This window comes from Hyperoodon ampullatus (assembly GCF_949752795.1).
Source record: "Hyperoodon ampullatus genome assembly, chromosome: 15".
Classification (NCBI taxonomy): Eukaryota; Metazoa; Chordata; class Mammalia; order Artiodactyla; family Ziphiidae; genus Hyperoodon; species Hyperoodon ampullatus.
In genome coordinates this window covers 69,275,106-69,292,538 of record NC_136928.1, presented here as the reverse complement: position 1 = coordinate 69,292,538, position 17,433 = coordinate 69,275,106, and the positions used below count along the sequence as shown (strand labels likewise).

General features: G+C 56.0%; 1 protein-coding gene across 2 annotated transcripts in view; it reads right to left on the bottom strand.

Moving 5' to 3' along the window:
* Positions 1-279: 279 nt before the first annotated feature.
* DNMT3A (DNA methyltransferase 3 alpha) overlaps positions 280-17,433 on the bottom strand; it is a gene marked incomplete at both ends in the record, with an annotated part of 71,184 nt that continues 54,030 nt past the window's right edge. The window contains 18 exons of one of the 2 annotated variants that reach the window (XM_079720691.1): positions 280-421; positions 1,188-1,306; positions 2,035-2,104; positions 4,140-4,225; positions 5,252-5,400; positions 5,603-5,693; positions 6,514-6,659; positions 8,547-8,631; positions 8,883-9,066; positions 9,185-9,297; positions 9,863-9,942; positions 10,686-10,730; positions 10,838-10,987; positions 11,316-11,472; positions 11,683-11,790; positions 12,221-12,379; positions 12,604-12,819; positions 13,617-13,688. In XM_079720691.1, the coding sequence (XP_079576817.1) occupies positions 280-421; positions 1,188-1,306; positions 2,035-2,104; positions 4,140-4,225; positions 5,252-5,400; positions 5,603-5,693; positions 6,514-6,659; positions 8,547-8,631; positions 8,883-9,066; positions 9,185-9,297; positions 9,863-9,942; positions 10,686-10,730; positions 10,838-10,987; positions 11,316-11,472; positions 11,683-11,790; positions 12,221-12,379; positions 12,604-12,819; positions 13,617-13,688 (2,172 nt within the window). Of the gene's footprint in view, positions 422-1,187; positions 1,307-2,034; positions 2,105-4,139; positions 4,226-5,251; positions 5,401-5,602; positions 5,694-6,513; positions 6,660-8,546; positions 8,632-8,882; positions 9,067-9,184; positions 9,298-9,862; positions 9,943-10,685; positions 10,731-10,837; positions 10,988-11,315; positions 11,473-11,682; positions 11,791-12,220; positions 12,380-12,603; positions 12,820-13,616; positions 13,689-17,433 lie in introns of those variants that run through there. The other variant, XM_079720690.1, reaches the window with a different exon arrangement.

The window sequence follows — 17,433 nt, the reverse complement described above, 5'->3', positions numbered from 1 at the left end:
GGTGGGAGGGTGGGGAGGGAGCTTGGTTTTGTTTTTAAATAGGACTGAAGATTAACATTGAAAAAATCAGGAGATGATGTCCAACCCTTTTTACAAGGCAAAGCCTTCCGGTATTTCTGCCTCTGTGGGGTTTTTTTTTTGTTTGTTTTAAATTCCTTTTCCTCTTCTGGGTGCTGATACTTCTCTCCATCCTCACGTTCTTGGTATTTTGTTGTGTTTTGTGTTTTTTGTTTGTTTGTTTAAACTTTGTTTCACTACCTCGGTTTGCCCTCACGTCCCTTACACACAAGCAAAATATTCCTTCAGCGGAGCGAAGAGGTGGCGGATGACGGGCACGCTCCACGACCGGCCCAGCAGTCTCTGCCTCGCCAAGCGGCTCATGTTGGAGACGTCGGTATAGTGGACAGGGAAGCCAAACACCCTGGGGAGAAGAGGCAGAGGGGGCAGGAGTCAGCGCCAGCCTGGGCAATTCTGTGTCCTTAATAACCTGTTCGAGACTCAGGCGCCCGGCTACTCTCTGTGGGTCTGAAGGTATGTTAAGATGATCACTGCCTAGAGATTTCCCACACAGTAGAAACAGAGTTAGTATTTGTGAGAAACACCTCCAGGACACGCTCCACCTGAAATTGAGACCCACAGTAGGTTTCTCAACTCTGTATATAATAAAAATACATCCCTGGTATCTTCCCCCGCCGAGAACGGAAGACTCTGCAAGGGGGCCAAACTCTTGCCTGATGTCAGGAGTTCCTGCTTGCTCTGGTTGTTTGTGTAAATGGTCTTTTTGTCTGGCTAAATGGCAGTTACCCCAAGAATGAGGAATCTAGCCCAAGTCCAATCTGTACCAAAGCAGGGTGCTGAGGCTGTAAGGCCCACCTGGGCCCACACTGTCCTGGTTTGCAAAGCACATAACATCAGCAAGTGTGAAGCAGGGAAGCGCCTGCAGCTGCAGTGCTTCCTTGGAGTTCAGAAGGACCGCTGGGAGCCGAGGCACCGGGGGTTGATTCCTAGACGCCCCTTACTTTAAACCAGCCTTACAACGCACAGGAGTCCTCCCCCAAGAATCTGCCATGTCGGGAAATGCTTGGGAAAACCCACTGCTCACGGGGTATCTGCAGGGGATCCGAGCCTGATGCAGAGGCAGAGGTCCCTCCCACACCCTCCTGCCCGACACCAGCATGAGTGGGTACCTTTCCATTTCAGTGCACCATAAGATGTCCTCTTTCTCATTCATGAAGACGGGGAAATGCTGGTCTTTGCCCTGCTTTATGGAGTTTGACCTAGTAGTAATGGTCCTCACTTTGCTGAACTAGAAGACGAGGAGAGGAAAAGAGAAGTGAGCACTCATCTCCTCCTACCAGGCACCTGCCAAGGACTGGTGCGTCCAAAGGTGACAAGGTCTGGTCCATCCAGGGGCCGGGGTCAGGCTCCAGTCGTGAGCCTCCACAGACCCCACTGCCCTGCTCTTCTTCCTACACTGAGGTCACCCGGCCATCCTCAGTCCAATCCCACTGGCCAAGGGCTTGACAGACAGCAGCTTGAGCCACTGTCCTTCATAAGTCTCCTAAGAATTGTTTTTTCCCAGGGGTAGTGACTTACAGGCAAAAGGATGCCAAATTACTCAGGGGCGCAAAGATACCCCTGGGGTGCCAGCAGTCCCAGGAGGTTTCTCCAGAGAGAAATGGAGCTTCCACATCACAGGAGAAGCTCTGCTCTGAAGGCTCGTGCAATAGGTCCTGGCTCAATCATTCAAAAGCCGTAGCAGACGCAGGGACCTTGGCAAAGACGTCTTAGTGTCTGCCTCCCACAGGACCAGTGGGCGAGCTCAGCACGGGAGGGCTGCAGGCAGCAAGGATTCCTGACCTCTCCCCCAGCCCTCCAGGCTTTCCCCCCCTCCCCGACCCTCCCGCTCTGGCCAACTGCATGCACAACCCCCTCAGTTGCATCCTCTGCAGGCGGGACACAGCCCTGGTGCTGCTCCAGCCCATCCTGCCCTTCTCCTTACCCCCAGCAGAGGGCTTTGATGCTGGGGCTAACCTTGGCTATTCTGCCGTGCTCCAGACACTCCTGCAGCTCCAGCTTATCATTCACAGTGGATGCCAACGGCCTAGAAGGCAGAAGAGAGAGAGTAACAACAGAAACCAGGACAATGGCAGGGATGCACCCAGGGCCCTGACCCAGCAGCCATCTGACTCACATGGGGAAATTAAAGAGGACCCCGTCACCCATGTGCATTGTAACCCCCTTCGAACTCCCCAAAACACATGCAACATACACTGCAGCCACTCACAGACACAAGTCCACTAAGCATTTAATCCTTAAAGGTAAATTCAAAAGTGGTCTCAAACTACAAATAAACAGACAACGCCTGCCCAGATGGGGAAAAGCCCAATTATTTTTAAACCTGTTACTTAAAAATAGACTGAGTCTTAAAAGTACCCATCACAAAGCAAGCTTTGGCATGACAGAATGTTCTGTATTTCGACTACGGTGATGGTTACATGGGTCTGTACACTGGATGAAATTCATCAAACTGTACACCTTAAACATACAGTTAGTTAACTAGACAAATTCTGCACAGTCCCCAGAAGGCTAAAATTTTGTGACACGGAACGTGTCACTTCTCAGAAGGCAGACCAGATCACTAAATATCACCTTCGCTGCTGGCCTTTTCTGACATTTAGGATTACTCAAGAAAGGTTTCACATAGCGGTCCACCATCTCTGCATGGGAATCACCCCAGGGCCCATGGTCCAATCGCGCCTCCAGACTCCTCCCTGTTTATGCACATATACACTCGACTGGGTCCCTCGCGGCACCTCTGCGCCTCCTGGAAGCTCAGAGTTCTAGAATTTTCGAGTTGGAAGAAGCATGTAAGAACAATCCCCCCAAGGTCTGTCAGGGTACACTGAGTTACTGGCTCCATAAAAATACTGGACTACAGGGCTTCCCTGGTGGCGCAGTGGTTGAGAGTCCGCCTGCCGATGCAGGGGACACGGGTTCGTGCCCTGGTCTGGGAAGGTCCCACATGCCGCGGAGCGGCTGGGCCCGTGAGCCATGGCCGCTGAGCCTGCGCGTCCGGAGCCTGTGCTCCGCAACGGGAGAGGCCACGGCGGTGAGAGGCCCACGCACCGCAAAAATAAATAAATAAATAAATAAAAATAAAAACACTGGACTACATAAGCCAGTCCACTTTTCCAGTATGCACAGACATCCATCCTGGGAACATTACGGAGACACTGAGACAGTTTTCAGGTCAGCTGCCCACTGACCCATCTCCTTCCCAGCCAACAAGCCCTCGCAAAAGATGGCAGCTTTGCCAAACAGGTATGAGACTGGGGAAGTTCCTAAAACTTCATGCTACTGGCAGAGAGGCAGATTAGATGACTGAGGCCGGGTTAAATGGCGTTCCCAATTTACAGGTATACCAAGGAGGCTTAAAATCCACACTCAAAACATGCTGCAAAATATTTCTTTCCGTAATAGATATCTAGATTAGGTGGATCTCCCTCTGCTTTTGAACCACTAACTCTCAACCAGAATTCCCTTCTCCACAAAGGCCTTTTTATAGTACGATTATTACGCTAAAGAAATGAAATTTTCTTCACTCCTGGACATTAAAATCTGTGTGTAACCTAAACGAAGAGCATCCTTCCAAAAAAAAGGACTTGAAGCCAACAAAGTGTGTGGATAGTAAGTGGAACAGGGCCCTCTAAGCTGCAAGGTGCCTGCTGCTTCAGGATGCTCTCTCCTGGAGCCGCATGTGGCCCAGCTGTGGGCACCACTCTCTTTCCCATCCCCAAACACAACCTCCACAGCTTTACCTCAGGGGACTAGGGACCAGCTGACTCTAGACACATCACCAACGGAGGAGAACCAACCATATAACTCAGCAGCACGATGAGTCCTCTTCTGTGTCAAGAGTGTGCTTTTTAAAGGTCCCATTTGGGACCACTAGTCCTTGGTTTCTCAGGCAAGTATTTTCTACACCTGACTCCCCTTCTTCCTCAAGGAAAAGGAAACAAAGAAGAACACGGCAGAGCAGCAAGCTGGTCAGCAGGGGAGGCTGGCCCCCTCCTCGGGCCGTCATCCTGCCTGCAGACACCCACCCGCGGCCACCCGGGCACGGAGCTCTCACCAACCTGTTCATACCAGGAAGGTTCCCCCAGAAGTAGCGGGCCCTGTGTGCAGCTGACACTTCTTTGGCATCAATCATCACAGGGTTGGACTATAAAACAGGAGAGAGGTTAAAGATGAGTGAGAGAGAAATGTAAGAGTGCCAGGAAATTTGCTAGTTTAGAGCCTCAAAGGCTCTTACTTCTCTCTCAAGAGGCCACGCTGGGAGAGCCTGAAGCCCCCAGGAAAAGCTGGAATTAAACCCAGCTACGTTCCACATGCTCCCACTGGAACAGTCTAGACCCGCACAGTCCACACTGCGACGATGGAAATGTTTTATCTGCACTGTTCCATGTAGTGACCACTAGCCCACCAGCTGCAGATGGCAGAGTACTTGAGAGGAGGCTGGTGTGACTGAGGAATTTTAATGTCAATTTAAATACCACACATGGCAGATGCCCACCACACTGGACCACACAGCTCCAGCTCACCCGGAGGCTTTGAGAAAGCAAGTTCCAACGAGTGTGGATGTGTTCACTGTAGTACGTCCGCATTATGAGCCAAACACACCAGCTTGAGGTGTTTGCCCCCAAGACTCAGGAGCACAGGCTCGGGCTCCCAGACTGCCCGCCCCGAGAAGGGCTCTGGCTGCAGAAACCCTCTGTGCACAGCCCAAACCAGGCTCAGCCAAGTTGGGACCCACATAATGGGAAACAGAAACTGAGATAAGCTTTGTTTTCTTCCCAGGTGCCATAAAGCATCTGTCACGGTGCCAGGGAGCGAGGACAAGCCATTCTGGTTGGGAAAATTGATTCTGGTATCTCAAAGGCTCCCCCAGGGAAACACCACACAGACCCCCAAGCCCAGGAGTTTGACACTCCACCCTGTTTACAACAGTCAGGTCCTCCAAGTGCTGAGGCCCACTCCCACATACCACCTCTTACAGTGAGACCACGGGTTCTGTCCGAGGTGTGCTTCCTCCCTGTCTACCTGGGAAGCCCAGAGCTTCCCAAACGAGCCCCTCGCAAAGCGGAAGTCACCAGTCCCCAGCTCCACAATGCAGATGAGACAGGGATAAAGCAGCAGTCCAAGGTAGAAGCCATTAGTGAGCTGGCCAAACCAAGGGTGCTGGCTATACCTCGAGAAATCGCGAGATGTCCCTCTTGTCACTAACGCCCATGGCCACCACATTCTCAAAGAGCCAGAAGAAGGGGCGATCATCTCCCTCCTTGGGCCGCGCGTCATGCAGGAGGCGGTAGAACTCAAAGAAGAGCCGGCCAGTGCCCTCTGAGAGGTCGGAAGAGAAAGCCATCAGCTGGGGCTGTCTGCAGGAGACAGTGGTGTGGCCCGGGCACGGGGAGGGCAGGGGAGGGCAGGGGAGGACAGGGTCGTTGGGAGGAGCCGTCCCAGGGCAGAAATATCCAAGTAGGAAACTGACATGCGGAAGAAGCACCAGCTCAGAAGGCGGAGGGGTGAGTGCAGCACCTACCGTAGAGTCCCTTGCGGGCAGGGTTGACGATGGAGAGATCATTGCAGGGACTGCCCCCAATCACCAGATCGAACGGGCCCCACTCCTGGATCTGGGAGGATAAAGGTAATGTGATGGGCCTGATGTCCGGGGACAGAGGCAGAACGGGAGAGAGAAATGATCTGTGAATTTGGCAAAAAAGTACTTTGGCATGGGAGAGAAGAGACCCGGCTGCTCTGTATGCTCTACATACACACATACATTCATATACACACACACGCGCGCGCACACACAGTGCAGCCACGGGCAAGTCACTGAGGCTCTCTGGGCTGTTTCCTAAATAATAAAGGGAAAGGACTGAACTGGACAATCTCTGAGGCCAGTGGGGAAACCAGTGTGCCCCCAGCAGGAAAAGCAGCCACTCAGCGGGGGACAGCGGTCCAGGCTGGGCAGCTGAATGAAAGGTACTCTGTGCTCTGCGCACCTTGGGCAGGTGTCTGGACCATCTGAACCCCTCCATATGCCCTTCAGGATGCCTGAGGGCCTGTAGTTCGAGGTCGACATGGATAACTGGAAAAGCAAGGGGCCACTCAGGCAGGATCCCGCCAGATCCCCCCCTCCCCAAAAGGGAGGCTGGCGCACCTTTCGCCAGCAGTACTGGGAGGATGGGAACCTCACTGCAACCCACAGCGCTCCACTCAAGAGGGCCCGGAAACCAGCCAGGCCCAAGAAGCCTGGCCCCCAATTCCCATTGGAATCTGCCCCGATCCTCTAGAGACAAGGAGGGAAATGGAAGAGAAGGAGGGAGAGAGTTCAACGGGGGAGGGGGGAGAAAGGAAAAGAGAAAATGGACAAAATGAGAGGAGCTGGCGCTGTCCCCGGAGCTAAGGGACGTAGAGAAGGTGGGCGGGGCCGTGGCGGCACTGACATACATGCTTCTGCGTGACGCTGCGGACGTCCCCGACGTACATGATCTTCCCCTGGTGCCGCACCATGCCCACCGTGATGGAGTCCTCGCACACCTCGGAGGCGATGTAGCGATCCACCTGAATGCCTAAGTCCTTCAGCACCAGAAGCCCTGTGCCAGCCAGCAAAACGCACCGTCACTGGGTCACCTCCCTGGCACCCCAGTCTTGGCAGGGGGTCCCTCGGGCCAGCCGGACACATGGGTCCAAGGCAGGCCCAAGCCCTACCCTGCCCTGAAAGCTGCAGGAGACTTCTGGATCAAACTGGAGTATCAGTAACAAGGATATCAGAGAGGCTGTTACGTCAAGGCTCTTTCACACCTGATTTGATCTACTCAGAAAATAGTCAAGACAGGACAGCAGGGGGTTTCGGGAACCAGGGACAACAACAGGTGACTTTTGGGTGGGCTTTGCTGTTGCTGTGTCTTGCATACACTGGTCCTTCCTCAGCCCTTCTATCACCTCCTGCTGCAAAATTCAACCATCCTTCAAGACTCAAGGTAAATGCCACCTACTCTAGAAAGGTTTCACTGATGCCCACCCCACCCTACAGCCCCCGGGATGGCCTCCCCTCCTCTGTAAGCCCCAGCACCTTCCGAGGTGGCACATCCTCCACCTCAGAGCAGCTCGCACGCCTAAGCCAGCCCTTCTCTTGGGTTGCAAATGTCTTCAAGACAGAGTGGGCGGTCTCAGTCAGTGTGTTTCCTCCTGAACTGACTACTTACACTTCCTGACCACGGCCTTCCACAAAGGCTTGCTGAATTGAGGCAAGGAAACAGAACAGACCCTGTGTCAGGAGACACAGCACCATTCCCACTGCTCCCAAAAGACCTCCCCACAAGGAGCCTGCACGGCCTCTTGGAGTGTGACGTGGCTTAAGAAGCCTTCAAGGTTCTAGCCTGGGAAACCAAAGCTGTACATTAACTCCTTTAGGTTCACATGACATCAGCACTGAGCTGGGAACAGAAGACAGACATCTGGCCCAGGTGCCTTCCCCACCCTCTGGCCAAGGTCTCCGGGCCCAGCCTGCCCATCTATCTCCCTTTGGTCCCATGAAGACAAGTTCTAAGGAGGACTATTTGTTTCCTAAGGACTGAAAAGCCTCAGCCTTGGGGCAGGGCTGAGGGGTGTATATGAGTATTCACGTCAAGAACCACATGAAATTAAAAACAGTGGCTACACGGTGACCCAGCATTCCCTAAAAGTTAATGGTTTAAGTATATAAAGATGCATGTACGAGGATGCTTGTCACAGAACTGCTCATAGCAGTGGGGAAAAATGTAAACAACCCAATAGGAGGTTCATTAAATAAATTATGGTAGCTTCCCTCCATAGAATCCTATGTAGCATTTATAAATAATGTAGTTCTATATTGGTTGACATGAAAAACCAGTCATATCATAAATGAAAAGGCACGTTACGACACATTTTACTATTTACTATGCATTTTACTATCGTTTTGTTTTATTTATCTATCTACGGATGATGATATAAACACACACATGCACAGAAAAAAAATTCTGAAATCTAAAAACGTAAAAGGACATATACCAAAACACTAATCATAGGATTACGCGCGATTTAAATATTCTTTAGACTCTCTTGTTTAGAGTTTGTTTTCTCACTGTGACTTATAATCAAAGCACAACAGGACTGCCTATGATTTTGCTTTGGTCGCCAAGTCTGTCCTTTGAGGTTCTGTGAAAACCTTCAATAGTCTCTGACCAGCGATCGCTCTATCCTCTGCTGGAGCGCCTCCCTCCCACTGCCCCCGTTCCCGCCCCCCGCCCCCGGCCTTGCGTCCCCAGTAAGGGAATGCCCACCAAACAGGCCAGTTTACCATTTATTTTTACTTTTCATTGAACACAAAAGTTTCCTCCTTACGGTAATATTTTAGCAGTTGTAGCTTTAACCGTCACTCTGTTTTGCCAAAGTTACGCACACACAGTCCCCCGAGCCCAGCGCCCACGTCCCAGGACGAAGATGCCAATGACTCTCACCTGTAGCGATTCCATCAAACAGGGACAGCACCCGGATAGGCTTCCTCTTCTCAGCTGGCACAGGTGGGTATACCTTCGGAGGGTCCTAGGCAGCCAGCACAACAGGCCAGGTGAGTGTCCAGGAGTGTCCGACAGACCCGCACGCAGGGCTGGCCTCCCAGCCAACTGTGAGCGCTTGGCATTTCCAGACCTGCACAGCCCGCTCACAACTCAGGCCCCGCTGCCTGGCGCCCAGGCCCCCGACCCACCGAAGCGCTCTCACTCTGGTGGAGTCTACCCTCTGGCTTTGGCAGGCGGGGTAGGGGTGAGAAGAGCCACCCTCGGCCCAGCACTCACGAATTCCTGGTCGTGGTTATTGGCGAAGAACATCTGGAGCCGAGAGGGCCAGTCTTCTCGCCGCCGCAGCAGCCCGTAGGTGCCCTTGTGCCCGCACATGTAGCAGTTCCAGGGGTCTTCCTTAATGGCTGCCTGCGCAGCTCCCGGCCCCACCAAGAGATCCACACACTCAACGCAAAAGCACCTGGAAGGAAGCCCAGTGGAGCGGAGGGGACTCTCACCCCAAGGCCAGTCCCGGGTGGAGTGTGGCCGCGGTGCAGGGCAAACAGGGAGGGCCACTACGCGCGGGGGCGGGGCCTCACCTGCAGCAATTGTTGTTCCCGCACATGAGCACCTCGCGCCCCCCGCAGCAGATAGTGCAGTAGGACTGATAGCCGTCGTCATCGTACTGGTACGCGCACTCCAGGAAGCAGTTCTAGGGAGCACGGCGGAGGCTCAGAGACCACCGGGCAGCGCCCAGGCCAGCCAGGGTGAAGGCAGGCTACGAACCCAGCCTCTGGGCGCTGGCCTTGAAACCTCGACACAGAGCCCTGGAGACACGACCCCGCCACCCATCCAGCCAGGGTCCAGCCCAGACCACAGATCTGGGAAGGGGACGCCATGTCTCTCCACTGCAGTGGACAAACCAAGGAGAGGCACGTGGGAAGGCCTGGAAAAGAAGGCCCGCACCGCCCTGCGGTCCCCCGCACCCAGGGCACAGCAACCCACCCATCAGCCTGTCCACGCCCACTTCACATTAGTGACTGTGATACTGTGAGCCCACATCTGGGGACGTGAATGGGGCTTTAGAGGGGGCAAGGATCTCTCAGAGGAAGAGCAACAGCAAGTCAAACGCTTGAAACCCAAGGGTCCATTTTATCAGGACTCCGCTTTAAGAGCAGACCTCAGAGCCACCCTCACAGCTGTGCCAGGTGCCTACAGCCCAGAGGCCAGGAGGTGTGGTCAGCCAGGGGCCTCGTCTCTGCTGGCTGCGCCCCTACCTTGCAGTTTTGGCACATTCCTCCGATGAAAAGAGGGTGTTCTAGGGTGACGTTGAGGCTTCCACAAGAGATGCAGATGTCTGGAAAGCAGAGGAAGCAGAGTGAGTGTGAGAGAAGGGCCCCCTCCCCGCTTGGGCCAAAGCCCGGCTCCAGAAAAGCTATAACAAGGGGCGTGCTGGAGCAGCAGCCAGGAAAGAAGGCAGGAAAGAGTCTGGGAGGGGCCCCATGGAAGAGGGAGGCAGTGTGGCCCCAACCTCAGGAGTCCCCCATCTCCCTGAGCAGCAATGCCGCCTTCCAGGAAAGGCATGGTACGAGGGTTAAGAACCCGCTTGTGAGAACGGGGCCTGACCCTGTGTTACTCTGGGGATGTCCTTGGGCAGTCAACCCTTAAGGCCTAGGCCCCTGCCCTCATCCGTCCTGGCCCTGAGGGCCCCGAGCTGGACACACTATCACTAGGCCAAGGGAGACAGACATGGGATGCGCTAATGACCCCCAGATGAGAGAAGGTGAGGAAAGGTAAAAGGGCAAGTTTAGATCCAAGAGAGGCCACCCTTATCTGACCCACTGGAGCGTCCCAAACGCTAATGACCAGCTCCCACCACCGACAGGAAAGATCGTGGCACCAGAAGATAGATGTGTGTGTCAAGCAGCCTGGAGGTGGTGGGACATGAAGGACACATCCTGTCACCAAGTACTGATGTCCCACAGCATCGTACCTTCCTCGGCACCTATAGTACTCTGTGCCGGCCACCACCTTAGGGCCCAAGTGGAACAGACAACTGACTTCCCAGGGCCGAGGCCCAGCTGCCCCCTCAGGACTCACCCTCGATGTTCCGGCACTTCTGCCGCACCTCGTACACCAGCCGCTCTGCAGAGGGGAGGAGAGCCCGGCGTCAGAGGAGGCCTCGAGGGTCATGCCCACTCCTCTGAACGCCGGCCTCACCCTGCCGCTCTCTCCAGAGCCAGGCCAACTACCTCTTGTGCGTTCATCAATTATCTCCTTGACCTTGGGCTTTTCAGTTGTGCTCTTTCGGGGCTTTTTGGCTGGTGGGGGCGGTGCATAGGCAGCTGCCTCGGGTTCAACCCACATGTCTGTGTAAACTTCTTTGTAGGGGTTCTTCTCCTCTGGATCGGGAAAGCATGTGATGAGGTCATGGTTACTGGCTGACGAGGAATCCCAGCTCTCTTCCCCTGGACCATCTACCTACAACGGGGTGTAGCAGGGTGTGGCCCGGTGCCCAGCTCGTTCCTAGCTCCCAAGTCTCCGGTGTCAGCAAGCCAAGGGGGAGCAGGTTGTTCAAAGTCCCAGAGTGGCACTGGCCCTACCTGGCCCCAGGGAGAGGGAGATGGCGGCCATTCCCACTGCGAAGGTTGACGGAGGAGGCCTTGACGGCCCTACCTAAGCACGGCTTTCCCAGCCTGGGTGCGGAGCTGCCGGTGCACCTGCGTTTACCTTCTGGGGGCTCCAGGCCCTTGGGGCCAGAGGGCTGGAACCCTCCCAGGGCCCATTCGATCATCTGTTTGTTCTGCACCTCCACGGCCTTGGCAGTGTCGCTCTCGTCGCTGTCGTGGCACATCGGGAACAGCTTCCCCGCTCGGCTGCTGGCCACCTGGAGGGCAACACGTGTGGGGAGAGTAGCGAAGGTGGGCTCAGGCAAGAGGTGGGAGAAGGTGCAGAAAGGAGACGAGTAAGGAGGAGGGCCGAGGGCCCCCCAGGCAGACCCTCTGCCCAGGCCTAAGCCCTGTGCTCCAGCTTCCAGACCAAAAGTGGTCCCTGCCGCCTGAGCTCCCCCTGCTGAGTCCCTCGGAGGGGCACTGACCTGCAGTACTTCGTAGATGGCCTTGCGGTACATGGGCTGCTTGTTGTAGGTGGCCTGGTGGAAGGCGCTGCAGAAGGAGCTCAGCGGCATCAGCTTCTCCACACACACCTGAAGGCACAACCCGCCCTCGTTTGCCCCTGCTTCCACACTCACCGAGCACCCACCACTTGCCTGGCGTGGTCAGGGGTGGGGGCATTAGGGCCCGGCCTCTGCCCTCAAGAGGACCGGATGCACCAGTAAATAATTACATGACGTAAAGGAGGAGTCCAAGCCCCGGTGTCGGGGAGGACCTGAATGCAGGTGGAAGGGAATTCTGGGTACAGGGTTCCTGGAAGGCATCCGGCTCTTGTTTGGAGGGCAACCTAATTATCCCAAGGGCTTCCTCCAATCACACATATACAGAGTGGGGACGAGCAGAGGCCCCTCCTACCATCCCAATTCCAAACCACGCCCCCAGCCAAAACCAGAGGCCCTGGGACCAAGACCCCTTCCCTCCCCGCCCGCCCCTGCCAGGCTACCGCCCAACCCCATGACTCACCACTGAGAACTTGCCGTCTCCGAACCACATGACCCAACGGGTGCCTTCTGCTGCTCGGCTCCGGCCCGTCATCCACCAAGACACAATGCGGCCTGGCCACCAGGAGAAGCCCCGCAGTTTCCCCCACACCAGCTCCCCAATGCCAAAGCCCCGGCCGTCCTGGAGCCCCAAGGAGCAGAAGTCATTACATGGTGGTCACGAGGCCCTGCCACCCTGATTCCCCCCAAAGCAACCCCAGCCCTGGGCATCTGAGGGTCAGGACAGCCAGGAGGGAGCGCCATCTGAATGGACAGAGCGAGACTGGAGAGACAAAGAGGCCTGGGGTCGGGTAGAGAGAGCAGGACGGGAGGAGCTGGACGAGGCAGGTGAAGCCAGCCGCTCACCTCGTACTCCGGTTCATCATCAGCTGCTTTGGCGGCGTTCTTGTCCCCAGCGTCAGCCCCCACGGGCTCAGGAGTGGTGGCCACAGTGGGGGATGCGGGGTCGGTGGGCTGCTGCACAGCAGGAGGACTGGCCTCCTCCACCTTCTGAGACTCGGTGGACCCCTGGTTTTCTTCGACAGCATTCATTACTGCAATCACCTTGGCTTTCTTCTCAGCCTGGGGAAACAAGGAACAGAAGTTACCTTGAGCTGATACTCAAGGGGCTCTTCTCAGTCTCTCCAGGGTCCGGAGACAGTGACAGAAGGTAAGGGGCTGGAGAGAGAAGTTCTTCCCTCATCAACTCAACCAGCTTGCCACGGAAAACAGAAAGACGTGAAGTTGAGAGGTGAGCTCAGATCACCTGGCTCAATTCCAGCCTTCTCTGCCTCTTAGGAGATCTTCCTCCCTCGTCTAATCTTCCTCAATTGTCAGCATCATCAGTTGCCCATCCTCTGATTGAGAGATCAGTCCTACTCAGATACTAATCATGCACCTTAGATTAGGCACAGACCTTGGCTCCATCCTCTCCTATCTTACTCCCCGATCTAGACATGGATCCTCTTGTCCTTTTCTCCACAGTTTTCCTGGGCAATCGACCCCTTCTCTTCCTGGTCTTGGCTTCCAGACCACAACTCTAGTTTTGTTGTGATACGTAACGAAGAAATCACTGTTTTGTGTTCAGAGCGCATGGTTCCTTCCCCATCTGCTCAACCACCATGAAAAGCCCCAGAAGAGCTTGCCTGCTCCTGTGCTCACACGCCATCCTGGAGTTCTCAGGATTACATCTAATGTATGTTGTCACCAGATTCTATGTCTTCTTTCTACGTGCACCTTTCAGATCCATAAATACACTTATTCTTTCAACAATTATTTAGGGAGTCCACAGTACAGCCAGGTATCCTCTCTGCCATCCCACTGACAAATTAATCCAAACTCAAGTATTCTCCCAATTTGAACAGCCTCCATCCTTTCACCGTCTCATGCTCATCTTTCAGGCTATGACCTGCATGCCCATTCCTTCTCAAAACCTGCTCCAGTAGTCCCATCACCCTGCAGAGGAGAATGAAATACCTGATACTTAGCTCTGAGGGCCATTCAACCTAATCTCATCCATCTCACCCCAATGGCTGAATCTAGAACACGTGGCCCTCAAGCTTCAAGGCTCTGCACCCGTTTTCACCACACCAGATTCAAAAGGAAAAAAAAAAAAAATCCCATCTTCAACATGAAGCTTTCCCTAAGAGCTTAGAGCTGTGAATACAAACCCACCCTCAAGACTACCTGGAGTGTAAGACCTCTAAGCTGGAAGTCACAGCATTCATATTCCTGTCTTAGCTTTGCAACTAATTAACAGCCGACTTTGGAGCAGTCCCTTGAGTTGCTCCACCTAAAAAGGAGTTTGAACTGAAGGACTTCTGTTAACCTTTTCTGACTGGTTTAAGAAGCTGACGTATGTATGTACCAAGAATTCCAAGGACTCTCCAAAGCCTGTCAGTGGACCCCCAGGTCCCAGGTTAAGAACAGCTCAACGGTCTACTGTCTCTTAGGTTCATTTTATTTTGTTCTATGTTCAAGTCTTTGCCTCCTGGCCACAGACCAAATCTGCTTCTTGTGGCAATTCCTAAAACACGAGGATGGAAGTCCTAGTTCTTTCTCTGACTCAACAAATTCTAAAATGGGATAAAGCATCCTTTGCCCCCAGCCCACAAACAGCTGGGAGAGAGAGCTCCGGGGTGGGGTGGGGGGCGGGTAGAAGATCGCAGAGGACCTGCTCCTCCCTCCCAAGCCCCACCCTCACCTGGGGGATTCTGCCCCACCCCTTCCTAAAATCTACCTCCTCCTGGCCCACAAGGTGTGCCTAGGTGTGCACTCAACCCTGTGGGGAGAGAGGTTCTCTCTCAGAATTGTCAGCTGCAGCTGTGCTATCCCAGGGCCAGATCTGCTCAGATAAATGCCCTGCCTGGCAGTCTCTGCTCCCTTCCCTCCACCACGCCTCCGAGAACTTCAGGCACGGCCGCTGACCTAGACCAGGGTGCTGCCTTGGCTGGAAGGCAGCACCATTCTGCCAAAAGACCCAGTTTCCAGGGGCGACGGGCCCCCTCAGCCAGAACAAGGTGCGCAGGTGGCAGGAGGCGGCAGGGGGAAAGGATCCCAGCAAGCAGCGCTGGGGCGGGGGGGGCCGGGGCGCGCACGTCGGGCTCCCCCCGGCCTCCCCCAGTCTAGAAGGCAGTCGTGCCTGACACCACCCTCCTCACTCCCCCTCAGCCCCTTTGTCTCTCTTCTCAACCCCTCCACAGTGAGTTCCTGAACAGTATTCTTCCCCCACAACTTCCCCCAGCTTGTCAGACGGTGCTGCTGATGGCTGTTAAGCGCCCCCAACCCAGTAGGTGCAGGAGAACACGCACCCAGCACGGTTTGGCAGGCAGGGGAGGAAGGGGCCTCCATCGGGACAAGGCCAGCAGGGGTGGGGGAAGGAAGAAGGGGGTGGGTTAGCAGCAGGAGGCAAGAGGAAAGGGGAAGAAGGGGCGAGAGGGTAGCTGGGTGGGGGAGGGGCTCATTAGAATAGACTTGCCTAGGGCAGTGCGGGAGGCCCCTTTTCCACGTTCATGCCAACCCCCGGGACAATAGGAGAAATAAGGGTTAACTCTGGGCTGGGGCTTTTGGGCTAAAGGCTCCCCCCCCCACCTCAGTTCAGAAGGTCCCACCCCAGAGTAGCCAAGAGATTGGGCAGGATCAGGAAGACACCACACCAGCCCCACTACGGCGGCTCGAGGAGGCCACTTGGCCTGGAGTTTGTTCTGCCCGGAGAGCCACTGGTAACTCCACTCTGGAGGAGGCATGGCCTCCCCATCCAGTCCCATCTCCTCGGGCAGCTGTCCCGCCTCCACCTCCCTCCGCGACTCAGGCTGCTTCCCATTCCAAAGGTCAGAGGGCCAGGGACCCACGCGCACCCCGGGCTGTCCCAGGTGCCTCTCCCATCACAGGCCGGCATCAGGCCACCCCACAGCCCCCTGTCAGGGTCACACTGTTCCCTCCCACCCTGACACCACTCCTTTCTGGCGGCCTGACGGTGGCTCCCAGGAACAGGCAGGAGAGGAAACTGTCCCTCTCAAGAGGCCACAAGCTTGGCACGGCCTGAGGACGGCGTGGTCCACCAGCCAGGAACACAGGTCAGCAAGGAAATGCCAACAACCCATCTGCCAGCCAGCTCAGCAAAACCGCCGCTGCTAGCCCAACTCCACGGGCCGGGGCCTGCCCCCCAGCCGTCGCTGACCACTGCCCCAGGCTCACACCAGGCCTGCTCTTGCTGGCCCCTGAGCCGCCAGGTCCCACCTGAGCGCAGGAAGGAGTGGGGCTTGGGGCTCCTGAGGAGGAAGTGGGTGGGACAGCAGTAACTCAGCATCTCCAGAACTCAGGCCAGGCAGGGGAGCCAGCTCCTGCGGGCCGGGGAGGCAGACTTGACTCTTCTCAAGCCCAGAGGGCTGCAGGCCCAGAGATCCTCCCACCGGCCCCGGCCGCCTCCCCGCCCCCAGTTTCCCCAGGGCTCCATCCAGGAACCTACCCATAAGGCCAGGTGCAGCCCCTCTGTGGTCCGGCTCAGGTGTGAGCCCCAGCCCTGAAGCTCTGTAAGTAGCTGCCCGTCTGGGGGGAGGGGAAGGGGGCGATGGGGCTGGGGGGCGGAGGGGGCCAGAGAGAGGGGGAGGGGGGAGGTGGGGGGGAGGGATTGAACATTTTCTTTGTCTAGAACTCCAGGTCACGTGGGCCCCGCTGGAGTGCCTGGTTGGCTGCGAGCGGGCCGGGGGAGGGGGCCGGCTCTCAGACGCTGGCAGTGGGCCAGCCCCTCTCCTTCGGTCCGAGGGGCGCGGGCCGGCGCTGGGGCCTGGGGGCGCGGCTGGGCCTCCGCCCGTTCCCAGGGCCCCGCCCAGGCCAGGCTGGAGGCGGTGCCCGCCCCCTCCAACCGGCCAGCCTTCCCCGCCCCCTCTCCTCCAACTCCGCCAGAGCCCCGCGCGGAGCCGGGGGGCGAGGCCGGGAGGCCGGGAGCCCGCGGGCCGCGCGGGGAGGGAAGGAGGCGAACCGGGAGGGAAGGGGCTGCCCTCCAGCTGCGGAGGTAAGGTGCGAGCGCCCAGAGAACCAGGAGCGCAGGCAAAAGGAGAGAGGCGCTTTCGGGCCGTCTGGGAGAGACAGGAGAAAGTTGTTAAAAGTGAGTCTCAGCAGCATAACCAAAAAAAAAAAAAAAAAAAGGAAAAGCTTACAGATGAGCGAAGAGGCCCAGGAAACTGTAGGAAAACTCAAAGCACACAGAGATGGGCAGAAAGCGCCCGTACAGAACTGGGAGCGCTCCAGAACGGGAACTGGGAGCGTTGCCGGGGGTGGTCTCCTCTGCCTTAAACGGCGTGGCGTGAGGACTTCAGGCTTTGAAAATCACTTCCTGGCCAAGTCCCTGGGTCCCCTAGGTCACTCTGGGTCAGCCTTGGCTGTCTCATTTTCCTGTTTGCAAGGTGCGGGGTTGGGGGGTGGGGAGGAGGAGTTCAAAAGTACAGCAATTCCTTCATTCCCAGGCGCATCTGCTGCTCAGGACTGCACTCCTTTGGAGCCTCCAGGTGCAGCTTCAACCATTTCAAGTTCCCTCCTCCTGAGCAGAGGCCCCTCCCCCCAAGAAGAATATATATGTGTATATATACATACATATACACACTCTCTCCCTCCCTCCCTCCCTCCCTCCCTCCCCACATCAAAGAAGTAGACACTGTTGGCCCTGCCCTCAAGGAGCTGACAAATTCAACTAGACTT